General features: G+C 37.7%; 1 protein-coding gene and 1 long non-coding RNA gene across 2 annotated transcripts; both read left to right on the top strand.

The window, feature by feature from the left end:
• The first annotated feature begins 3098 nt into the window (after positions 1-3098).
• LOC139193123 (uncharacterized) lies at positions 3099-5310 on the top strand. Its single transcript, XM_070816092.1, has 4 exons — positions 3099-3318; positions 3464-3741; positions 3931-4455; positions 4741-5310. Exons 1-4 carry the CDS (start codon positions 3099-3101, stop codon positions 5308-5310), a joined length of 1593 nt encoding a protein of 530 aa, XP_070672193.1.
• Positions 5311-19652: 14342 nt separating this feature from the next.
• LOC139192855 (uncharacterized) lies at positions 19653-21156 on the top strand. Its single transcript, XR_011577338.1, has 2 exons — positions 19653-19791; positions 20598-21156. It is a non-coding gene; the product is annotated as an uncharacterized lncRNA (long non-coding RNA).
• The last annotated feature ends 3304 nt before the right edge of the window (positions 21157-24460 follow it).

The following is a 24460-nucleotide window of genomic DNA, read 5'->3' as shown; positions in this document are numbered from 1 at the left end:
CCAGGAAGGTAAAGTAGGAAAAATAGGAAGGTGAGTGCGGCAAAGATATTTAGGTCATCTAAGAGCATTTATTTAGTGTCCTAAGATGTTTAGGAAACTCCTTTGTAGCTGAAATATAGGTGAATTAGGATTAGGAAAGTTTAGAGCCAAAGATGGAAACCATCACAAATGGAAACCTCCAAGAATAGAAACTTCCAACTTTAGAAACTTTGGCTTCCAAATTTGAACTCATCATTCTTTATTTGTCTTGAATCCAATTCTTCACATCTTCATTCAATCCTATGCTCATTTGATCTTCAATTTCGTCCATCTTCTTAGCTCCAAGCATGTGCAATCCATTTGATGTCCAAAACTGCTCCAAAAGGCTCCAAAATGCATCTTTTTGCATACTTTGTCCTTAAAACCTGAAATTGCACAAAAATGACTTTAAACACTAAAATAACTAAGGAAAACAACATAAATGCACAAGAACAAGCTAACTAAGTTGCATAAATATGCTCCTATCAGGCTTGTAACCCAACTGCCTCGGCATTGGCTTCGGTATCAGGTGTGCTATGCTAGGGTAAATGGCCATGCATGTGGCGTTCAAGGGTGTGTATGTCTCATACCTCAGGGTAAGGCCTATCCTAACATGCATTTGGCCCATTGTGTTGACTGCTTAGGGGCGAGCATTATCGTGGCGATACCCTTGGTTATTGCGATAGTGTCCCTTGCTCATTTTACTAAAATGAGACTGGTGAGGATGGAAATCTTTCCTTTTGCCCTGAGGTTGATATGTCTGTTGACTTGGTGAAGTTTTAAGTAAGGCAAGAGAAGGCATCGCTGCCGTTTGGAAGGTCGAGGTCTTCTCATTTGGTTAGATCTGGCTTCCACTCCCTACTTGTTGATAAAGGGTGGCTGTGGGGGGTTTCCCTTGATATGTCCTTGCCTCAGCGGAGGCATGGTTGTAAGCCTGTGCCATCACCTCAGAGTAAGTTTTCCAAGTGTTGGCATTGATCATGTACTTGAAGAAACAATCACGTAGGCCTGCCATGAAGGCTTTGAGGGCAGTCTTGTCGTCTGCCTCGGCACAATGGGAATACTCATGGCTGAAGCGGCCAGCATACATACGTAATGACTCATCTGGCTTCTGGCTTATAGTGTACAAGTCATCCGTAGAGTGCAAGTGATCGGTCTAGAAAATGTGTTGAGAAACAAACAGTTTCCTCAATTCCTCAAATGAGTCTACCGTCTCAGATGGAAGACGACAATACCAGTTTAGAGCTCATCTAGAGAGGGTGGAGGAGAAGAGAAGACATCGCTCTTCATCGATGTGCATCCGGAATACCATGGTGGACTCAAAGAGGTTAGGTGTTCAATCAGGTCTTACTTTGTCTTTGCTTGAAGGGGGTGTCGAGGATCCTCCTTGTAAGAGGGCCAATCCTAGGTTGGTTCCAATCAGGTATCTCAGTTTGTCGTTCGTCCTTTAACTTGTTTACTTCCTTAAGGAGCTGTAGGACAAAAGGGTCCTGAGTGGAGTCATGTACCACTTGAACTTTCTTTCATAAATCTCCATCTCCTCTTGGAAGTAGGAAGGTTTGATCAAGAGCATGTGATTTTTCCTTGGACTCGCCATACTGACTTCCAAGGTATGTCTATCAGAACATCTCTGAGTCCCTTATACCTTCGTGTTTCTCTAGGACTTGTTTCCCTTTCCCTAAATTGGTAGCTGGCCTGGGACATGGGAGGGACTGAGTCTTTCAGAGACCTTTGGGTCATTGATCTTCGAGCTATTGTCTCAACGTTGCTTTAGAAAGTCTCGACAGTCGTGAAAGATGGCTTTCGATCCTTCCACTCATTTTGTAAGGAGGTGTCTTCCTCCACTTCTCCTGCTTCGGGTCGAAGGGCTGGGTTAAGAGAAGTCTCATGTTGGTCGCCATTTCGATGAGTAGCTCACTCCTCAATAGGAATACCCATGTCGAGGGCAAATGACCCTCCGTGTTGGAGGGCACCCAGTTGATGGTTGACTTCTACAAAGGTGATAAGCTCGTGTGTTTTAGTATATCTAGCCTCGTGGAGCATCTCGAAGACCTTCTCATACTGCTATTGGAGGATCTCATTCTTCATCGATATCTTGTTGTTCTAAGCCTCAAACTCATCGATTTTAGCCTGAAAAGCAAACTTCTTTTGTTCCTTCTTTCGTTGCTTCGCACCAGGTGCAAGAGGGGTGTCATTCTGTGTGCTGTGGCTTCCTTCGCTCTCCATGTTGGAAAGGGATCCCTGGTCAAAAGAAAGTGTACGAATGGTGGAAACCTGCTTAACAAAGCTGAAGAGAGTGGGAATAAGTGTCGTTCCCACAGATGGCGCCAAATGTTGATGCACAAAATCAGTGAGGACTTTGGTACAATAGAAAGTGTTAAGTTTATGACCTTTGCTAGATTGCTCCGGTCATTAGTGTGGATAAGTATGTAAAAGAATAAAGATAGGGAAGCAAACACAAGAAGTAGGTGGTTCACCCAGATTGGCTACGTCCATGAAGTAGAGGAGTTCTCATTAATTGTGAAGGGTTTGCATAAGTACATAGGTTCAAGCTCTCATTTAGTGAGTACTAGTGAATGATTTAGTACAAATGACATTAGGAAATATTGTGAGAGAATGATCTCTATTTATAGAAGAGAGTTTCTAGTTTCATTCTAACATTGACACGTATCGTGTTGTGATTGTCTTCTGATGTTGACACGTGTTGCGCCATGATTGGCTTCTGATGTCGACACATGTTGCGCTGTGATTGGCCTTCTAGTTTGAGGGAAACTCTTCTAGGTCCTTAACGGTATAACGTTGACTTGGTGCTCAGTAGTTTTGGGATTGGTCAAGTATAGTACAAACAAGGTGTTATCTAAAATCCTTGCCAATCGGTTGAACCTTTTTTGCTGGAGCTAATTTCCCCCAGTCAAAATGCCTTCGTCCATAGTCGCCAAATCCAGGATAATATTATTTTGGCCCATGAGGTCTTTCACTTCTTGAAACTCCAGAAAGCTAAACATCATTTTGAGCTGGGAATCAAACTTGACATGAACAAAGCCTATGACCAAGTTGAATGGGATTTTTTGGAGACCGTGATGAGGAAAATGGGTTTTTGTGATGCTTGGGTGAATATTGTGATGCACTCTGTTTCTTCTGTCCAGTTCTTTGTGCTTTTTAATGGGCAGCCTGGAAAGAGTTTCAAGCCGTCAAGGGGGATGCGTCAAGGGGACCCCCTGTCCCTATATTTATTTTTTATTGTCAGTGAAGTTCTCTCTCGTCTTCTCAAGAGGGCTACTAATTTTCAATTCCTGGATGGTATTCAGATCAGTGCGAATGGTCCTCGGCTAACCCATATATTCTTTTGGCTGATGACACGCTTGTGTTCCTAGAAGCTACTCTTGATAATTGTAGGAACTTGTCGAGTTTATTGAAAGCATACTGTAAGGCTTCTGGTCAACAGGTAAGCCTCAAAATTCAACGGTCTACTTTAGCGTCAACACTTCTGTTGCTTTGGCCCATGAGCTTAGTGGCATCCTAGAAATGCCAGTTGTGGAGGATCTGGGGACGTACTTGGGTGTTCCTACAATGTGGGGGAGATCGAAACATGATGCGCTTGCTTTCATCAAAGAGCGGATCTTGGCAAAAATTTTGGGGTGGAAGCAACAATTCCTCTCCAAGGAAGGTAAAGAAGTACTTATAAAGGCGGTTTCCCTGGCTATTCCTACATATCCTATGAACGTATTCTGGCTGACCGATCGTCTTTGCTGGGAGATTAACGCAACCCTTGCTAAGTTTTAGTGGGGAAATAAAAAGAAGGATCAGGGCATTCACTAGTTGAGGTGGGATGACTTGGGGCACGCCAATAGGGATAGAGGGTTGAGTTTCTGAAGCTTAAAAGATTTCAACTTTACCCTTCTCGCCAAACAGTGTTGGCGCTTTCTCTACGAGCCTGAGTCACTTTGGGTTAAAGTGCTAAAGGATAGATATTTCCCTCAAGACTCGTTTCTTACTGCAAAACTAGGTGAGCGTGGGTTGTGGGTTTGGTCTAGCCTGCTGGAGGGTCGGGACCTGATCATTCGTGGTTCTAAATGGCAGGTTTTGAGTGGGAATTCCATTAATTTGTGGAAGGATAATTGGGTTCCAGGCATCCTCAACAGTCGTCCGATTCCCAAGGATGGATGGGAGATTGACAAGACACGGGTGGTGGCTTCCATCATTGACACGGAGCGCAGGACGTGGAACGAGGATGAGATTGGGGATCTATTTTTCGAGTCTGCTAAGGCTGCTATCTCCAGGATTCATATTGAGGATTCGTGTTCCCCTGATCGCCTCATCTGGCCTGCTTCTAAAACTGGCCCTTACTCGGTTATATCAGGGTATTGGTGGCTGCGCAATTCTACTCCTGCTAGGAAGCTTAACCGTCCATCGACCTCTCATTCTGTTCTTCCTCAAGTATGGGTTGGTATTTGGAAGCTATAGGTCTCTCCAAAAGTGAAATTCTTTTTGTGGCGTTGCGTTAGGGGTGCCATTGCTACTCGGGAGAACCTGTTTAGGAGAATGAGTGCTGAAAACCCATGCTGTCCTATTTGTCTTTTGCATTCGGAAACTATTGAGGACTTGCTACTTTTATGCCCATGGGTGCAACATGTGTGGTTTAGTGGTCATTTCTGCATTTGTATTATTAGCGCCTCTATTTCTTCATTTGATGACTGGCTCTCTCACTTGTTTTCATTGCAGCTGGGGTCCTCCGAGTCTAAGTCAAGGTTTTTGTCTCAAGTGGCTTTCTCCTGTTGGTTTATCTGGAAAGCCAGATGCGACGCGGTGTTCAACGGGCTATCCCCTTCTCCATCTCACACTATTTTTAATCTGTCCAGTGCTTGGAAGGCCTTTACTGATGCTAACTCCAGGATCCATGACCTTGCTCCCTCGCCTAGGAACAACCATTTGTGCGAGGTTTCGTGGTATACTCCTCATCCTTCTGTGTTGAAGATAAATGTGGATGCGAGTTGGAGGCATGGTGCTTCTTCGACATGGGTTGGCTTGGTGATCCATGACTCGAGGTGTTTGGAGGTCAGGAGGATGGAGGTCCTGGCCTCTTTTGCTGCAATGGATGAGTCTTTGGTGGTTTTAGAGGGGTGTCTTCTAGCGAAAGGTCTGAATTTCCCCTGGGTGGTGATTGAATCGGATTCAAAGCTGGTTACTTCATGTTTGCAGGATTGTTCTTCGAGCTGCGCTTGGGAACTCTTCCCAATCCGAGTTTGTATTTGGTTGGTTGGGAAGGCTTTCCAAGCTTGCTCCTGGTCTTAGATTCCAAGATCAGCAAACTGTGCGGCAGACTTCGTCGCAAAGAACTTCACTCCGGAGATGTGCAACTTTGTTTGGGCTTACAGGATAAGGATGGTTTGCCTTGTTTCGGCTCTTGTTTTTTTGGGATGACGTGTTCGCTAGCTGTGGCAGCTTCTATTGTAATTCCGGGCCTTTGCTCTGTCATTAGTTCCTTTGCTGCGTTAGCCTTTGCGGCTTTCTTTGTTCTTGGCTGGCCTCTGTGCCTTGGTACCGTATCCTTGGTTCAAAAAAAAAAAAAAAGTATGGGGGAAGGGCACTGTGCAATCTTGCCTCAATTTTAGTTTATTTACAAGATTGCCACTGGGCATAAGAACGGGTCTTCGCTCTTTAGGCTGGATCTGGGCTTTGACTCGGGGCGAGAGATGACTCGGGGAGAGAGAGGGAAGGGCGACAGAAGGGTTGAGAGGGAGAGGTTCGCGGGGATTTCGGGGAGAGGATTTTTGGGAGGGACTTGCGGGTGGGTCGTCGTGTGGCTGATGCATCGGTCAGATGGTTGTTGGGGGGAGGAGAGGAGGGGGACAGAGGGACTGACGGATTGGAGAGAGATGGGAGCTACGATTTTGGACTCAGTGAGAGAGAGATTTAGGTAGGATAGAGCCTAAGAGATTTTCTCCGATTTTAGAGAGAGAGATGGACATGGAGATAGAGATAGAGAGAGATAGAGAGGAGAAAGCATGGCTGTGTGCATTTTTGGGGTTAATCAATGGGTTAGTACACAAGGTCAGTGAGGAGAGAATGACAGGGGGATGTATGGAAGGGTATGGGTTTTCAGTTTTTTTCCTCTGATTCAACAGGTAATGCACTGTTTAAAATTCATTGTTTATTGTTTTGTTTTCCGTTTGCTTTGTTAAAACCATCATTTGAATTTTTTGGTTTCACTGTGCTCATTTCTGTAGTTCTTCATAATTTCCTGCTGTTTGCTTCTCATCCCTCTGTTGGTAGATTTTTTTTTTTCCATTTCTTGGTTCCTTATGTATTCCTTGGTACAAATCTGTTTACTATGTTCGAATACAAACTCTTATCCTCTCTAATTTTTGGCTGTGTGATGATCCTTGCAGGTGAACCATATGAACGTTTTTTAGAAATAGAGAGCTTCATTCACTCGAATCTGCAATTGATAGCAGCAGGTTCATCCTCACCCTTTCACTATTATCTACTTAAATCGAAACATTTTAATTATGGCCTTGCTTGCTTGACAATTTTAGGTTTATAATTTGCTATACTTTCGTCTTAGTTTCTTCAGTTAGATGTAATGTCACCCAAAATAGTATAATAGACCGAATCACCATCTCTATTCTCTTCAAGATAATTTATTTCGCAACCCAACTTGGCAAATGATATAGTTTGTTCAAGAGAGAAAGCAAGCTTTGTTTGCAGTAGTGTGTGCAAGTCAGATCTCTTATTTTCCTGCAAATGAATGGACTTAATTGGAATCCTCGGTCAAATCAGTTATCACATTCAGACAAGTTCCCAATAATTTTTGCATATGAAGAAGACCATCTTCACCAACACCGGATTTATCTGCAAAGTGAATTTTGATTAGCCCACATTTATTAATCAAGAAGCCACTGTTTTAATAAAATTTGGCATAATCTTTAACATGAATATAGAAGGAAAGAAGCAAAATAGGCCTCAAATGGATGTATATGTGTAGAAATTATGTTGGAAGGAAAGTTGACAACTACAAAATGGAGGCTATGGAAGAATTTTGGTTTTTATTCAAATTAGATAAATAGACTGGTCAGATCAGTTTTATTGTCACAGTGCTCACTATCAATAAATCTTTTCGATAATAGACCCGTGCACTTGAAAAAATCGTCCACCTTGGAGAAACAAAGCTCAGTTGAGGCTTCTCTGATTCCTTTGTAACCAATTAAAAGAAATGCCAATGCAGCAGAGACTAGCTGTGTCTGCGTGCCAAAACATGCAGTTCAGCGAAAAGATAAAAATTAGTGGTTAATGGAGACTAGATTGTGGTGAAGGCACTGGATGTTCTCCTTCCAACCTGATCTCAGTTTTTATATTAAAACAATACATTAATTTGGGACCAATCGATTTTTTTTTAGTTTCTTTTAACATGGCTAGCATGGATCATATATGTACTCCAAATTGTTTTGTTTTTTGTTGTCTTTACACCATAAGGACCATTAGGTATTAATTCATATATGTATTGGGTGGGTTGGATTTCAATAAGAGAAGAAAAAGTAATCAAAACACAAGAAGCAATTGGAAACATGGCTGCAAGTGATAAGTGTTTTCTGTTTGGTGTGTGTGTGTTCATGGTAGGGAATCTAATAACAAAACTGAATTATATGTTCGATGCTTAGGAGACTATGTGGGGCTGCTTAAATTTTATATATTCAGTTGCATAGAGTAGACATGACATGCACAATGAAACTTTGTGAGGTTGCTTAAATTTTATATATTCAGTTGCATAGAGTCGACATGACATGCACAGCGATGGTCAGATTGCCACCCTTAGTTGGTGGTATTATCTTTACGACACATTTAAATTGAGGATTTAGAAAATCTAATAATAAAACTGAAATATATGTTCCATGCTTTTTGTTTTCATTTTCGGTTAAAAGGTTGGAGCTTTGGAATGGGATTTACCTTTATTAATCTATAATTTGGTGCTTAGGACACCATCTTGGGGGTCTTAACATGATTGTTCTTCTATTTCATAGATTCGAAATGTGTTTAGTATCTCATTTAATTGGTGTACCTTTGCTCATTTAACTCAAATTTAATACGATTTGGTTCTCCAATTTCTCTGAATTGCTAACGGATTTACTTTCTTTTGAAATTTCAGGAACTCTGGTTGTGGTAGGAAGAAGCCGGTTCCTTGCTACTTTTAGGTATACGATTATGCGCCTTGATTGCATGTTCAAAGTCTAATTAGTTATATAAATTTTTTATTTATCTTTGCAAAGCTTTCGTACCTAGATTTTAAATATGTGATTGGTTTGTGAAAAATAAACGAGAAGACTAATCATGGGGACATTCTTATTTCTGAATTTTCTCCTCAGCATTGTTTCTTGAATAAATTTGGATTGGTAGATGTAGGGGTAGAGCAACGGCCGTGGTGTAAATAAAAGGTCTAGGCGTAATGATTTCTGGGTTTAGAATTGATTGGAAAATATAAAAGAAAGTTGTGTTCCCTAATTTTTTATGCTGTTTGCTGCTCTAAACTTTTGAACTCCTTTTTGGATTGATCTTTGTTATTTTTGTTTTTGGGGGTATCTGATAGGTCAAGGTTGCCAAATCTTGGTTGTACTTTTTCCCAAGACATGGCACATTTGAAACTTCAAATTCTTGAGTTTATATTTTAATTCTCATTAATTAATGCTTAACATTTGGCCTTTTGTTTTGAGATTAGAATGAAATCATTCCAATTTTTGGTGTATTTTGAAGTGAGGTTTGGGATATGGTATACGTTTGGCCTGTGTGAGTGACACTCTGCCTGAGATTTAATTAGCTTATCAAATCTCTTTAACCTCCTTACTCTGTATAAATTTTGATTGAAATAAGGCATTTAGGATTGTTTTTAAAAAAATTTTAAATAGGATTTAGCATATTACGTGCTGTGCCTAAAATTCTTTATTCCAAGTTGTTTGGTTTCTCTGTCGTTGAACTAGCTACCAAGAAAAAGTATGAAGCAGTATCTATAAACTCATTAGTACCTGAACAAGAAAATAAGTACTCCATCACCATAGAGTATAGTTGCATCCACCCATAACTTGGTTAACCATACTGCTGGGGCGAAGGAAGCTTGATAAGCTTTCTAGTTCCATTTACTCACCAGATATTAAAGGTAGTAAACTGAATTAAAAGCTGGCTTATTTTCCATTGGCTATTGATCATTAAACAGCGCTGATATAGGACATTATACCAAATGAGCTCGAAGAGGACTCAACAATCGAAGCTTGATCAAATTTGACGATAGGTTATTTGAAACATGGGAAGAGTATTTAAGAAAGGGTACCGAGATATGCAATGGAAAATTAACTACAGAAAAGTTGAAAAGATTATCTGCCCCATATATGATGTATGATAGTGATTAAGGAACCCTGGAAGATAAAACTTATATCAAAACTAATGATGTTCCAGATTGGGGTTTTTTTTTTTTGTTTTTTTTTTTTTTTTTCATTTTCATGTCACGGTTTCAATATATTTTATGCGTGGGGATGAGTGGTAAAAATGTTTGGTTTGAGTATGTTTTTGTGTTTGTTGGAGGGTTTGAATAACTTTTTTTAAGATAATCTTGAAGGGAAATCTATGAGATTTTCATATGGGATTTCAAAAAGACTAGCATGCATATACAATTCAAAATTTATATACGAAAGCAACGGAAGCATGTTATCAAATAATATCAAAGCTATAGTCATGCAAATCCCCTTCAAGGTTCATAGGTTTATATATGATGCATCAAAACATTTAAGTTAAGAACAAAGTGTAGGAATAGATCTATACCTCTTGATCTAGATTTTAGACCAAGGATGGACCACCTCCAAGCCCTTTGTTCCTTGAACTCCTTGAGCCTAGCCTCCCTCCTTGCCTCCTCCACTTTGTTAGTATGAGTGCTCCTTTGGTTCTCCTTTAGTCTCCAAAGTAGAAGACCTCTAAAGATCCACACCCACTAGTGTAGTGAGATGGATGGAGGAATGACCAAAAGGGAGATAAGATGATTAGCTCACACTCCCTAATGGTGGCCGGCCTTTGGGTGTTTTAGAGAGATATTTTTTTTTTTCTCTTTTGTTTTTTTAACACACAAAAACCCTTATGAAAATTATCTCTATAAAGTTCCTTATATAGACAAAAGGAAACCTAGTCAACAACTTGACTTCCACTCTCTCCCTTTCCCTTTAAGTGGCCGGCCTTTAGTGTTTGGTTTGGGCTTTGGGCTTTTATTATTTCAAGTCATCCTATGCTTGAATAAAAGCCCAATGGGTCTAGGCCCAATGGGCCCAATTAAACCCGAACGTTTCTTTAAGCCCAAAACGATCTTATATCGCTTTTATGATTTCATTAGACTTTCTAATTAATCACAACACTTAATTAATCCAATTAATTATTCCCATCATCCATTAGTTGTATCACTACAAGAGTGTATCGGTGTACAATCATTTTAGATTCTAATTAGCAAGGCAGTGAGGTGATTGGCACCAATCCAATTGATTATATTTAATCCAATCACTTAGTGAATTAAAACTTCCTTTTAATTCACCTTCTTCTTTGACTACTACATTTAATCATCTAGAAGAACTCACAAGCCATGAGTGACATCTAACCATATATCATGGCTACCCAAGCTAATGTAGAATTTGTTCGGAGAACCTATTCAGTTGGAATTACAATGTAATTCGATCCTTCTCTAAAACAATACTCTCAATCACATCATTAGGGTATGGATATATTATGTCAAACCCCTAATGTGATTATTCCTTCTTATATGATTCAATTTAGTCTTATAGGAACGCTTTCCTTTATTACGCTCGATACTTCGGCCGAAGATTCCAGAATCATATCTTAGAGTATTATTCCTCTCTTAACGAAGATTAGAGATTCCTTGTTGCGCATTCACTTGCCTTCATGACTAAGTGGCTTAACCCCAACTATGCCGTGGACACCCGCGAATGGGGTGACTTTGACATAATCAAAGATCAAGTACTTAACCACAAGACAACGACGATGCCTCAGGTCAAAGGACTACTTACATTATTCCAACCATAAGAGTTACTTGCTTGACATGTGAGTAGACCTCCATGCAAGTACTCTTGTTCGATTGTGTTCAGTGAACTCATTCCCTTAATGAGCACCTACATACTTGTCTTAGTGTCACTACACGAATGGGATGAGACTTTCCATCCTTCCAATTGAAGCGGACATAGTATGTACCGGTCTATGCATTGTCAGTTTCCCTCCGACAATCCTATGACCAGGAACCTTTTGAACATGATGGTTATGTGAAGAAGGTCTCTGTAGTCTAACATCATTAGATTACTTCTTCAACCGATCCATTGTCCATGGATTCACTATTTAGGACATATATCGTTCATTGAGATAGTCCTAATTAGTATCTTTGCCATTTGATGTATAAGAGTCATCTATACATCCATTCATTTGTCCTGAAAGGTTTCTTCCAAAGATTGACTTTCATGGCATATTTCCAACAATCTCCCACTTGCACTAAAGTCAATCACTAGTGTATCTTATACATGCTAGTTCAGAGAGCTTATGCTCGTAGGTTAACTTGCTTATGTATTAATCCTTTTTATTTAAAAGGGATTTACTTATCAAATGTTTCCAAAACATTTGATGATGTCTCTTTATTGTGTTCGAATACTTTGATGAGACCTTGATTCCATGGCTTGAGCTATCGCCCCATTACGTCGTAGTATCCTACTAACAACATTATGATTTGGATTCAATCATTGGTTCTATAAGAACCCCTTCATTCAAAACACCTTTTGAAGCAGTTTCTAAAACAATATATCGTCATATATTTCGTTTGTATACTTTATACAAACTTTGCTCCAACCTTGAGACCATTGTAGTACAATACTAACAATTCATTCATATGATTAGTACTTCATCCAATATGAAGTTCCATTTGTTAAAATGGTTTATTTTCACTTTGGTTTACAACCTAAGTAGATGCACGCTTCCAGAGTCCCACTCTGATGTTTCTTTCTTAAAGGCAATAATACTCTATCAGTTGCTTTGGTTCTGATCCTGGGATATAGTAATATCTTAAAGTGACAACCCCTGTGGTTCTTCACTTTTGGATATCTACTTCACAAGTCCATACATGTGTCCATTTTGTGATTTTGTGACACATTCATTATAAGGGATACGAAAGTGATTTTCTATCATATAGGAAAATGCTTTCTTAAATCTTCAACATTTGAGATTTAATTTCCCTATTTAATATCCTTGAAATAGCCTTGCTATATCAATAAGTCTAATTTCAAGTCTATACTTCAAAATTGACCGTGTCATGTTTTGCCATTTTTCGAGTAACATCTATGATTTATTAAGTCTATCAAATAGACTTTATTCATATCTTGTTGCTCAAATTATGACATCACTCCCACTGGCCTTGTTGTAACTTAGCATTCATTCAAAAATCTAACACTTATATTTTCTTGATTTGAATGCATATTGCTCCCACTAACTTGTCTTGGATCTATTGACAATCATTGAGATCCATTAGCTTATTGATGATGTCTCAACAATTTTGAGACTATCCACAACACTAGCTAACACAAGTTTATTTAAACGAATCATACACAAAAGAATTGCTTCTCAAGTAATTCCATTTGAAATGTGTGACTTGCTTTATCAAGTCTATTCATTTAAATTATATGGTGTCGTACACCATACTTCAAGTTTTAGTCATACTAAGACCTTTAATGTAGTCATATAAGAATTATCCAAGTCTTTAGTGGAAGCATGGCTCCTACTAAGGATATAGAAACTCAACCATTCCTTCTAGGTGGTTGATATAATTCTTTATCAAAACTACATAGAGCATTATAGTTACACGAGATGTCGAATTTGGATTGTCTTGTTGTTAAATCATATGTTGTGACTCATTTTTGAAACTATTCCCTTTTGTTTCATCAACTTGTCCATATGCTTTGTTATTTAGCTTGTTCTCATAAAAGAGAATAATGGACAACTCCCAACATATAACCATTTTATGCTAGGTTGACGAAACCAACATTCAAAGACTATTCTTTGGAACGTTACACAACATAGAATTTTAACGTTTGAAGAGCTTGAGGTTTTAACAATTAAAATTACAAACTCTTAATAATAGTCAAGTACTATTATTCTTTAGACAACTATAAACCAATCACATTCAAGTTTATATCCATTTTCACACCTCCCACTATTTCTCATGACTTTAATGAGAAATCATTTCATACATTCAAAATTGTATAAACGTGGAGTATACGGGTAGAAGACATTGTGTAGTAGCTTTAAAACCTTTCAAGCTCGCTTGTTTCAATCTTCACTAAGTTAATGTCTCGTTATTAAGTGACTAAAGTCTTTAAACATTTTATAGATTTAGACACTTCTTTCTTGGTTTAATCACTAACACAATTGACATTTTAAAACATTTTAAAGAATGCCCAATTAGTTGTTCAAAACTTCTAATTGAATCAAGAGTGATCTTGATTATTGTGGTTCATGTGATAACCATATAAGAAACGTTTTTTCTTATTACTTATATCATTATAATGTGATCTTCCTTTTCTTCAAGAAAGGAATCTCTAGACCTTTGTCAATTCATATAGAACTCATAGGTAGACAATTGGAACCAAATCTAAAGATTCATTGTATCCTTCTATGTCCTACATGTGAGATCTATCCATAATTGATAAGTCTAAAGTTTGGTTTATCACATTACAATAAGTGATATAAATCTTGTATCTCAACTAGGATACAACAAGACAATATTCAATTCATAACACTACTTATAAGGAAATAATATATTAGAAGGTATACATCACATTACATTAATATGATAATTCAAACATTCATAATGTTTAATACAAAAAGTATTAGCTCTATACATTTAGAGACTAATATATACCTTTATACATTTAGGCACTAATAGTGGTCTTCCATCATATGAAGCCACATTAAGTTCTTAACAAAATAAGAAAGTTTAAAGACAATCTTTAAATGCCTAACAAACTTCCTAAGTAGTAAGCAAAAACATAGTGGCCGAACCCTTCTCCACATTTTCCCTTGCTTGTTCCTCTTCTACTTGGCTCCTCCACCTATATACAATTATACAAGTGATTAGCCCTTTATATCAAATATAAATATTTAGAAGATCTAACAATTAGAATTGAAGATAAGAACATAAACCATACCTTGTGGCTTGTCCTTAAGAGTTGCACGGTATAACCTGCAATTCCTCTTCCAATGCCCCTCCTTTCCACAGTGGTGGCAAGTCCCCTTGGGCTCCTTTGCCTGCTTTTTCCTCACTGCTCCTTGAGGCTTAGGAGTGGGAGACTTCTTCTCCTTCCCTTTGCCTTTGCCTTGCGGCTTGGCCTTGGAAGAGGATGGCTTGTTGTAGGCTACTGCAGCAGTCCCTACAACGTTCTCTTTCTTCATAGTCTTCTCGGCAGTTACTAACATGTTTAGTAACTCAGAGAGAGTACTATCCATCTTATTCATATTGTAGTTCATTACGAACTGCGAGAATGAATCAGAAAGAGAAGCCAATATGAAGTCCTGGGCCAATTCCCCGTCAAGTGGAGTACCTAGGTTCTCCAATTGTTCAATGAATCCTATCATCCTCAGTACATGTTGATGTACTGGAGCCCCTTTGACCATCTTGGTCTTCACAAGTTCACAGACAATGCTAAAGCGACGGTTGCGCGTCCCTTCACCATATAACTCCGTAAGATGGAGTATTATGGAAGATGCACTGTCCATGCCCTCGTGCTGTCTTTGTAGCTCCTCATTCATGGAAGCCAACAGATAGCACTTGGCTTGTGTGTCATCCTCAACGTGCTTGTCATACTTAGCACGTTCATCCTCAGTGGCCTCACGGCCGAAAGGTATGTGAGGTGGAGCCTTGTCTAGTACGTAAACAATCTTCTCCAATGTTAGGAGAATCTTGACATTACGATACCATGATGGGAAATTGTGCCCCTCTAGGCAATGTTTGTCAAGTATTTTCGCGAGTGTGCTTCCAACCATATCTAAATACATAAACAATAAAATAATTAGTTTTATTGGTGATTAAGTCAAACGATTCGGGTCTTTAAACCAAATGACACCACCCACCATTTTTGGCAAATTCCATATCCCTCAAGATGGAATCCGGGAGATTTCAAAGAAAGCTCCTAGCGGGTTATGGGAGGCTCACTATTACCAAGCCCACCTCACGATGATACGATGTCGGCTAGCAAAAATAATAATGAGAGGGTACACTTACCCATTCACAACAACCTCTTGTGATTACCCATCTTTTTGGCCTCTAGAAAACAATGCCTCACGATGATACGATGTTGGCATCATTTCTCTTAGTTAAGTTCTTTCCCACCATGCCGGTTTAGATAGGGGTTCAAGTATGACCTCACGATGATACGATGTTGGCCACACTCGTTGCCTACCTTAACCTCATCAAATGTTTTAAATAAACTCCTCCTGAGTATAAGCATGCACTTTGCACTCCCCCATGATAGGGTGAAGGCGGTGTACAAGTCATAAACGATTGGAGCCTACCACGGTGGAAGGCCACGAAAAAGTGTTCAAAGCACTCTTACGCTTTCAACTTAATATTGTATGTTGGTTGAGGGATTTTAAGGTCTCATCAATTTTATTTATTTAATCACATTCAAATAAATTGTCCTATTATAACTATTAGTCCAAAGTTAATGAAATTAGTAGCATATGATATCCCCACTATTTGTTTTCATAAAACAAATCAATATCAAAACATTTTTCAAAATATTGGAGATATATATAACTACTAATTGTATTCATTATAGTTTAGTAGCGTATGATACTCCCACTATTTGTTTTAAGAAAAACAAATCAATATCAAAAAAACGAATTTTTCAAATATTGGAAGTAACTACTACTACTAAGGTTTTTGCATTCCTTTGAAATTGGACTTTATAGTTATCTTAGGCTCTTGGATGACCATGGAATTATTAGGTTATTGCAACAACGAGCCAACATTGTTGAATATAAACTCGGGGAGGTTGTGTCAATTTAATTACGTGCTTTTCAATCCAATTAAAACATTTTCATTGAGCCATTAGAAATGAAAGACAATCATTCATTGCTAATTAGGGCATTGGACCCATTTAATCTTTAATCTCATGTCAAAACCCTCTTTTAGTTATGTCTCCTTACCAATAGTTAAAGAAACTCTAGTCTAGTACTAGAGGGAATCAACTAACTAAAACAGATTAAGAAGTAATAAGAATTACAAACCGATTTGTACAAATTCTTACAAATTACACATACTAAGAGGGAGAGATAGATTAATGTCCAACGTGACAAGGTCCAATTGAAACAGTAATTAAAACACATTCCCAAGGTTCAAACAATTTGATTTTAGTGCCTTATCTTATAGCTCAATTATCGTTTAAGGCATAAGTCCATAGTCACCCATTTTCTAACTACTTAATCACATTAAATAATTAAATGGAATGCAACATAAACATTTAGATTTAGTGCATATGGGCATAATAGTATTATGAGTTTAAACAACTAACAAAATTAAAATCAAATATTTTAACTTTCTAGTTAGTAAGGACCTAAATGCAAATATGAAAAAGTTAGAGGTAAAACCGTAAATACTTCAAAAGTAAAAACAACTTTTTCCAAATTACAAAAAAAACCCCACAAGTGGGAAATCCACTAGGGGAGGCCGGCCATTACAAGGTGAGATGGGAAGTCTCACCCATAAAGCTTTAATTCAATGCAAAGTAGAAAAAATTAAATTTTGCTTGTCACTTGGTTTTGGCTTTAAAGACTTAGGTGAAAAGGGGTGATGGAAATCTCCTAGTCAAGTCTAGGGTTTTATAAATTTATGATATGGTTATGGATGGTATGAACATCATCCAAAACCACAAAACAATGCATGAAAACCAAATAAAACCATTTTCACCAAAAACAAACCATGAACACCAAGAACAAAACCATGAACACATTTTCAAGATTTGTATATTCTTGGTGATTTTTCAAACCCAAAAACAAAAGTGACAAGGTTTCTACTTTCTAGCTTTAAAAGGATGTGTGAGTGTCTTACAATAAAACAAAAACACATGCCAAAAACCACCCCAAAACCGTGCCTACCCTATGGAACAAAACCCCAAATTTTGTTCATGACTTACTCTTCATTCATGCATACAAAACACTTTTTGCATGCATATCTTTCTCAACTATTGATTCACATTTTTCAACTATTGAAAAACAAAAGATAAACATATTTTAAATGAAGCAATAACATGTCAAACTTGTTCAAAACTCAATCTTCATTCATGCATCCAAAACACCTTTTTGCATGCATATCTTTTCAACATTTGATTCACATTTTTCAACATTTGAAAAACAAAAGATAAACATACTTTGAATGAAGAAATAATATGTCAAACATTAAATTAAAACCCATATGCATAAAATCCAAAAGGACAAATAATATATAAACCTTTGGCTCTGATACCACTTGAAGGGAAATCTATGAGATTTTCATATGGGATTTCAAAAAGACTAGCATGCATATACAATTCAAAATTTATATACGAAAGCAACGGAAGCATGTTATCAAATAATATCAAAGCTATAGTCATGCAAATCCCCTTCAAGGTTCATAGGTTTATATATGATGCATCAAAACATTTAAGTTAAGAACAAAGTGTAGGAATAGATCTATATCTCTTGATCTAGATTTTAGACCAAGGATGGACCATCTCCAAGCCCTTTGTTCCTTGAACTCCTTGAGCCTAGCCTCCCTCCTTGCCTCCTCCACTTTGTTAGTATGAGTGCTCCTTTGGCTCTCCTTTAGTCTCCAAAGTAGAAGACCTCTAAAGATCCACACCCACTAGTGTAGTGAGATGAATGGATGAATGACCAAAAGGGAGATAAGATGATTAGCTCACACTCCCTAATGGTGGCCGGCCTTTGGGTGTTTTAGTGAGATATTTTCTTTTTTCTCTTTTGTTGTTTTAACACACAAAAACCCTTATGAAAATTATCTCTATAAAGTTCCTTATATAGACAAAAAGAAACCTAGTCAACAACTTGACTTCCACTCTCTCCCTTTCCCTTTAAGTGGTCGGCCTTTAGTGTTTGGTTTGGGCTTTGGGCTTTTATTATTTCAAATCATCCTATGCTTGAATAAAAGCCCAATGGGTCTAGGCCCAATGGGCCCAATTAAACCCGAACGTTTCTTTAAGCCCAAAACGATCTTATATCGCTTTTATGATTTCATTAGACTTTCTAATTAATCACAACACTTAATTAATCCAATTAATTATTCCCATCATCCATTAGTGGTATCACTACAAGAGTGTATCGGTGTACAATCATTTTAGGTTCTAATTAGCAAGGCAGTGAGGTGATTGGCACCAATCCAATTAATTATATTTAATCTAATCACTTAGTGAATTAAAACTTCCTTTTAATTCACCTTCTTCTTTGACTACTACATTTAATCATCTAGAAGAACTCACAAGCCATGAGTAACATCTAACCATATATCATGGCTACCCAAGCTAATGTAGAATTTGTTCGGAGAACCTATTCAGTTGGAATTACAATGTAATTCGATCATTCTCTAAAACAATACTCTCAATCACATCATTAGGGTATGGATATATTATGTCAAACCCATAATGTGATTATTCCTTCTTATATGATTCAATTGAGTCGTATAGGAACGCTTTCCTTTATTACGCTCGATACTTCAGCCGAAGATTCCAGAATCATATCTTAGAGTATTCTTCCTCTCTTAACGAAGATTAGAGATTCCTTGTTGCGCATTCACTTGCCTTCATGACTAAGTGGCTTAACCCCAACTATGCCGTGGACACCCGCGAATGGGGTGACTTTGACATAATCAAAGATCAAGTACTTAACCACAAGACAACGATAATGCCTCAGGTCAAAGGACTACTTACATTATTCGAATCATAAGAGTTACTTGCTTGACATGTGAGTAGACCTCCATGCAAGTACTCTCGTTCGATTGTGTTCAGTGAACTCATTCCCTTAATGAGCACCTACATACTTGTCTTAGTGTCACTACACGAATGGGATGAGACTTTCCATCCTTCCAATTGAAGTGGACATAGTATGTACCGGTCCATCCATTGTCAGTTTCCCTCCGACAATCCTATGACCAGGAACCTTTTGGACATGATGGTTATGTGAAGAAGGTCTCTGTAGTCTAACATCATTAGATTACTTCTTCAACCGATCCATTGTCCATGGATTCACTATTTAGGACATATATCGTTCATTGAGATAGTCCTAATTAGTATCTTTGCCATTTGATGTATAAGAGTCATCTATACATCCATTCATTTGTCCTAAAAGGTTTCTTCCAAAGATTGACTTTCAGGGCATATTTCCAACAAATCTATCATCTCAGATGGAAGAGTTGAATGCAAAGATGGTCATGACGACAAATGATACCTTCCCGTGATTAGCTACTTTTCTTTCGTGAAGTGTAATTTTGTTGTAGATTAAGTCCTTTGCACTATCACAGATTGAGTCCATTGCACTGTTACAGATTGAGTTACTTTTCCTACGTTTGTTTGTTTGCACTTCGATTTCTTACTCTGAATCTCGCTGCTTTTTTGCAGTTTAGATCAGACTATCATCGCAACATTGTGATCAACTGTTGCTGCTGCCATTAATCTAGGTGTTCTGAGGCATTGCATTTGAATCAAGGCTTTGGTATGTCACCTGAACTTCAATGCATTCTTTTCCCGTGCTTTTCGTTTGAGACAATGCGACTTTGTGATTTTTTTATTGATTGTTTGGTTTGATCGCCTTATATTATTTGTTTGGTTTCTGATTTGTTTCTCATTTTTTGTTGTCTCTGTGATCCTCTGATTGTCCAAAGGTTGGATGGTTTGTTGTTTTTTTTCTTTTTTTGGTTTTAATTTTGTCTGTACGATTCTGTTAAGGTTGAAGGTCCCTTGCTATCTTTGTGGTTCTGGTTTAACCCAGTGTTCTTGATTCTTTATCAAATGTTGTTAGGATTTTTATCTCTGTGATTCTGTTATTGGTTGGTTGCTGTTTTAGATAGGTTTTTCTGATAGTGAATTGTCTCATCCTCCTCGAAGTGTTTTAACATATGCTGTTGATAACTGTGCTCTCTCAATGAATCAGATTTTTTTTATAGAAAAATCCTGTATTTAAGAAAATGAGTAGCCTTTTAACAACGCATGAATGCATCTTAGACGTTCAAAAAAATTCATGGATATTTACATTCAAACCACAAGATGCATTATCTCATAAATAATTAAGTTATGTATTTTCTTTATCGGCTACCACTTCAAAATTTGATCTACAACACTGTCGAAATGCTTTTTGGTTGCATTTTCTTTAATAATTATCTAACTTTTACGAGCTCTTATATATTCACTTTGTTAATTTCAGTTTTTAACATTTATTACAATGCTATTCTTCAACCTACAAGCTAAAAGATATTTTTTTTAAAATATCAATATTGACGTTATATTTCATTTCTGATTCAGGGTAATTAAAATGGTGAAAAAGATTGATTGCAAAGAACAACAAATTCTAGGAGGAGTTTTGGTAAAGAAAATTAAGGAAACTGGTTAAGGCTCGTAACGATGAACAAAATTGAGGGACATTAGTGAGATATTCAGACACTGCCCAGGGACCTTGTACAAAGAGAGCGGTGAGAATAGAAAAAACAAGGATGGGTTTTTGTGTTTATGGTAAGGGTGCAAATCGAAACAAGTTGGTGGTCCATACTATTTATCCACCTGCAAATCGTAGTAATCTGCCGAAAGAAAAAGTTTCGTTGGATGAAATTGTTTTGCAACTTTTTTTGGGGTTTTTTGGTGGGATCTACAAGTTTGCTCGCTAGAAGAAGGTTGGAGTTTTGTTGCTCTTACTTGCCTCCAATGCAACGGCCTTTTGGGTTTTAAATGTCTAGAGACGGGATGGGTCTTAGATAAGATAAGGGCAGTGTAAACTTTTTTTATTTGGTCATAAGGGCAATAATGTAAACAATTAACCCTTTAACCGTTGTAAGCATCAAGTGTTGTTAATACTCTTTTTTGCACCTTTTTGGTACGCTTCTGTCTCACTTACGAACGTTTTTTGCTGGCAATAACCTCATCGTGCTGGGATTATGTTTCTCTTATATTTTTATGGCATTTTTACTGTTCTTGATAGGATCCTTTGGTCCATGCTTCTTTGTTGGTTAAATACTTTTAAGGCGGTTGTTGTCTTGATGTTTTGGTTTTCTTGGTGAGCAGCCTGCTCTCATGAACGAGTATTTTCTTTGCTTATGTGGTCTCATGCTGAACAAAGTCAATGTATGCAGCAAGGTTGCAAAAATTCAGCGGATTTGTTTTTCCAATTGCACCCTTAGTTGGTTTATGTGAAGATTCTATTCTCTTTTTTAACTCTGAAAATTTTAGTTGGTTCCTCACTCCCTAAGATTTCTATTTGTGTGGATGTTTATGCTGTGCGAGTTCTTTGTTTTTGGCCATATCTAGATTCTTAAAAATTGTGGTGGTTAACGTGGTTTTTAGGTTGATTTTTCAACTGGGGAAGAAGGGGTGAGCGGGGGATTTATATTGTTATTCTCGGTTGGTATATAACTATTTGAATATGGAAGACATGGATACCGTGCAAGAAATGCAAGAATTTAAAATAGAAGGGGTGAGTGCGATTTGCAGAGGGTGGGTTTAGGGATGGTGAAATTTGCATAGGCGGCGAGATTAATGGTAATGGTTTTGTGGTCGTGTCGATGGGCATGAAAAATGGCGACGGTCGTTGCCTCGCTGTTTCTGTGCAGTGAGCACAATGCCGGCAGACAGAGGTAAGGAAGCTAGGGAAGTGGCAGAGAGGGAGTGAGGCATGATTGCAGTGGCAACATTGTGCCTCGTAAGAATGGCCGGTGAGGTAAAGATGGCTGACAGCCTTCACACTTGGGATGCACTTTCAAGTGATGTAAGGGTCCTCATGTGGTGTTATGTCTTTTTAGATTATAAATTGAGAAAACTCTCTCCATGTTTTCTCTAGATTTCCCCCAGGCAGGAGCAGTATCTTCTGCTGCCTTATCTATCCCCCAAGTGGATGTGGATGTTTCTTTAGCTGAAGTTTTCCCCCAAGATGGTGTATCATCTTTACTTGCCTTACTTGTCCTTCGGGCAGATGTGGTAGGTTCTCCAGTTTTCCCCTAGGCAGATGTGGCATTTTCTCTGACAGTATTTGTCCACTATACTGGAGTAGTATCTTCTGCTGCCTTGGCTATCCCCCAAGTAGATGCGCCAGGTTCTTTAGCTAGAGTTTTACCCCATGATGATGAAGAGCATCAATTGTGTGCCTTTTACTTATTTCGCCTTTGCTTTAATCATGAGTTTTTGTGCCGTAATGAATTTTTTCTCATAATGCATATAAAAAACTTTGACTCTGGTGCTTCTATTGAAGCGAAAAAAACTCATATGTCGCTTTTACAGTTTGAGTAGTTGTTGTTGGTTAGATTTACTTAATTCTTTTACTAAGAATTTGTTTCTACATACTCCACCCGTTTGTCTTCATATAAGTATATAAAAACTGCATCATGTAACTAATTAGAATTAGTCTACCTATGGATGAGCTGATGGCACATATCTACCTTTGATAAAAAAAAATGACAAGCTAAAAATTTAAAGAGTTTCTGGCACAGACCTACAACGGTGATGTTTCACCTTGATCTCACTCTCACTCATTCGTGGTGGGAGTATATCATCGTTACGTGAAATTTATGTGTGCTTAAAATATTTTTGATACAATACCTCCTTAATGGCATTATTGTTGCTAATTATGACTTTATATGATTAATTTTTGTTTTTGATTTTTTTTTAGAAAATGAATATTTTTTAGTTATTTTTTTTCGAGTTAAGAAACGAATAATATAATAAGCATGATAAATATTGATTTTTATGAATGATGAAAGTTGAAATGGAACTTGAGAATCTTATGGATGATGTGTGATGGACAAATATTAGTTTCAGGGTTGGATTCCAGCCTAATGTATGATATCCCAGGCGATGGAATTATATCATTGGTTTCTAGGTTTCCCTGAATATATTTAATGAAATTTTTTTCCAACGTCTACGGGATCAAGCATAGCGAATGCAAACTTTAATCTTCGGACTTTCTCATTGTTGCAGTCTTTGATGATTTATTTAATCCTCCTAGCCTGTTCTTGGATGAACAAAAAGTGTTTTGGTCTATTATTGTTTTGTGTTGTATGCTTTCTTATTGTTAGATGGGTTATGATTCTAGATGATTCGTTTTTCTCGGTGCATCTCATTAGTCAACCAAGGAGAAAGTTTGAACGTTTTAAATCCTGGTCATCTCTGTTTCAGGCAATACATTTTTTTTTTCTAGCCTAAAAGCATTTGATGCATGACAACTGCTTTCTATGTTTGTTGTTGATTACGCGCGCAAAGCACAACTCGATCTTTGACTGTTAAAAATGATTTGTTGTTTTAAATAAACGGGTTAGACTGTTAACTGTGCGCTTTTCATCTTGCACAGCCTACTGGTCTAAAGTGAATCGAGCCTAAATAATTTGTTTCTTTCTGTCAAATTTATGCATGCATGTCTTGCAAAACTAATGGCATTGAGGCGTGACTTGGCTTTTTATGTTCGATGTTTGTTCACTTTTTTATTTCTCTCCAATTATATATGTGTTTATATATTGTCTTCATCTTTCTCTAGGTTCTGTTTTGATCATTGGGGTCCTGCATTGTTCTTCGGTACCATTCAGGTACCATTCGCACGTAGCTGCGCTTCCGTGTCTACAACGCTTAGAATTCGGTCTCTTTAAAGAACCATCACCTTTTTTTTTTTTTTTAATTTACTCTTTTCTCGGTTTACACATTCGATCATCGATGCATGGTTTTTTGGATCATGGTAGCGTCTTTATTTGATCTTTATGCTGGTTACCTTTATCGGACTTTTTTTGCTATCGTAATTCGCTTTATTTGTTCCTTTTCCGTCCTGCACTAAGAAACAATGTTGTCTAAGGAAACAACTACGGATCAACTGTCTATATTCTTCGTTTTAATGTAAAAAGATTAGGGTTATGTTGTTATTGTTATGTTTCCAATGTGTTCATGGTTTTGAAAACCTCATGTTTTAATGGGTTGTGGTTCGCTGCTCATTTCATTTGGTTAACATAATTGCTTTGCTGTCGCATTGCTTTTATTAGAGAATAAACCACTGCTGTGTGGGTTTTCCTGCCTATGTAGATTTATGTCTGGAAGAATAGGGGTAGCTAGGAATGCCACTGGAACTCAGCATACCGATTTGCCAGCATCTGTTACAGTTATTGATCTGAATGATTTGGTGTTGCAAGATGTTCCCACCA

The sequence above is a fragment of the Malus domestica genome, chromosome 16 (genome assembly GCF_042453785.1).
Source record: "Malus domestica chromosome 16, GDT2T_hap1".
Lineage (NCBI taxonomy): Eukaryota > Viridiplantae > Streptophyta > Magnoliopsida > Rosales > Rosaceae > Malus > Malus domestica.
Note: the sequence above shows the minus strand (reverse complement) of the source record. Positions and strands in the feature narration are given on the sequence as shown.

Excerpts from the sequence above, each read along its gene's own strand:
- LOC139193123 (XM_070816092.1), top strand. The coding sequence starts at position 3,099 with ATGAGGAAAATGGGTTTTTGTGATGCTTGGGTGAATATTGTGATGCAC. Across the intron at positions 3,742-3,930 it reads TTCCTACATATCCTATGAAC|TGTTGGCGCTTTCTCTACGA; the intron begins GTATTCTGGCTG and ends CTCGCCAAACAG. Across the intron at positions 4,456-4,740 it reads CTCATTCTGTTCTTCCTCAA|CTGGGGTCCTCCGAGTCTAA; the intron begins GTATGGGTTGGT and ends TTTTCATTGCAG.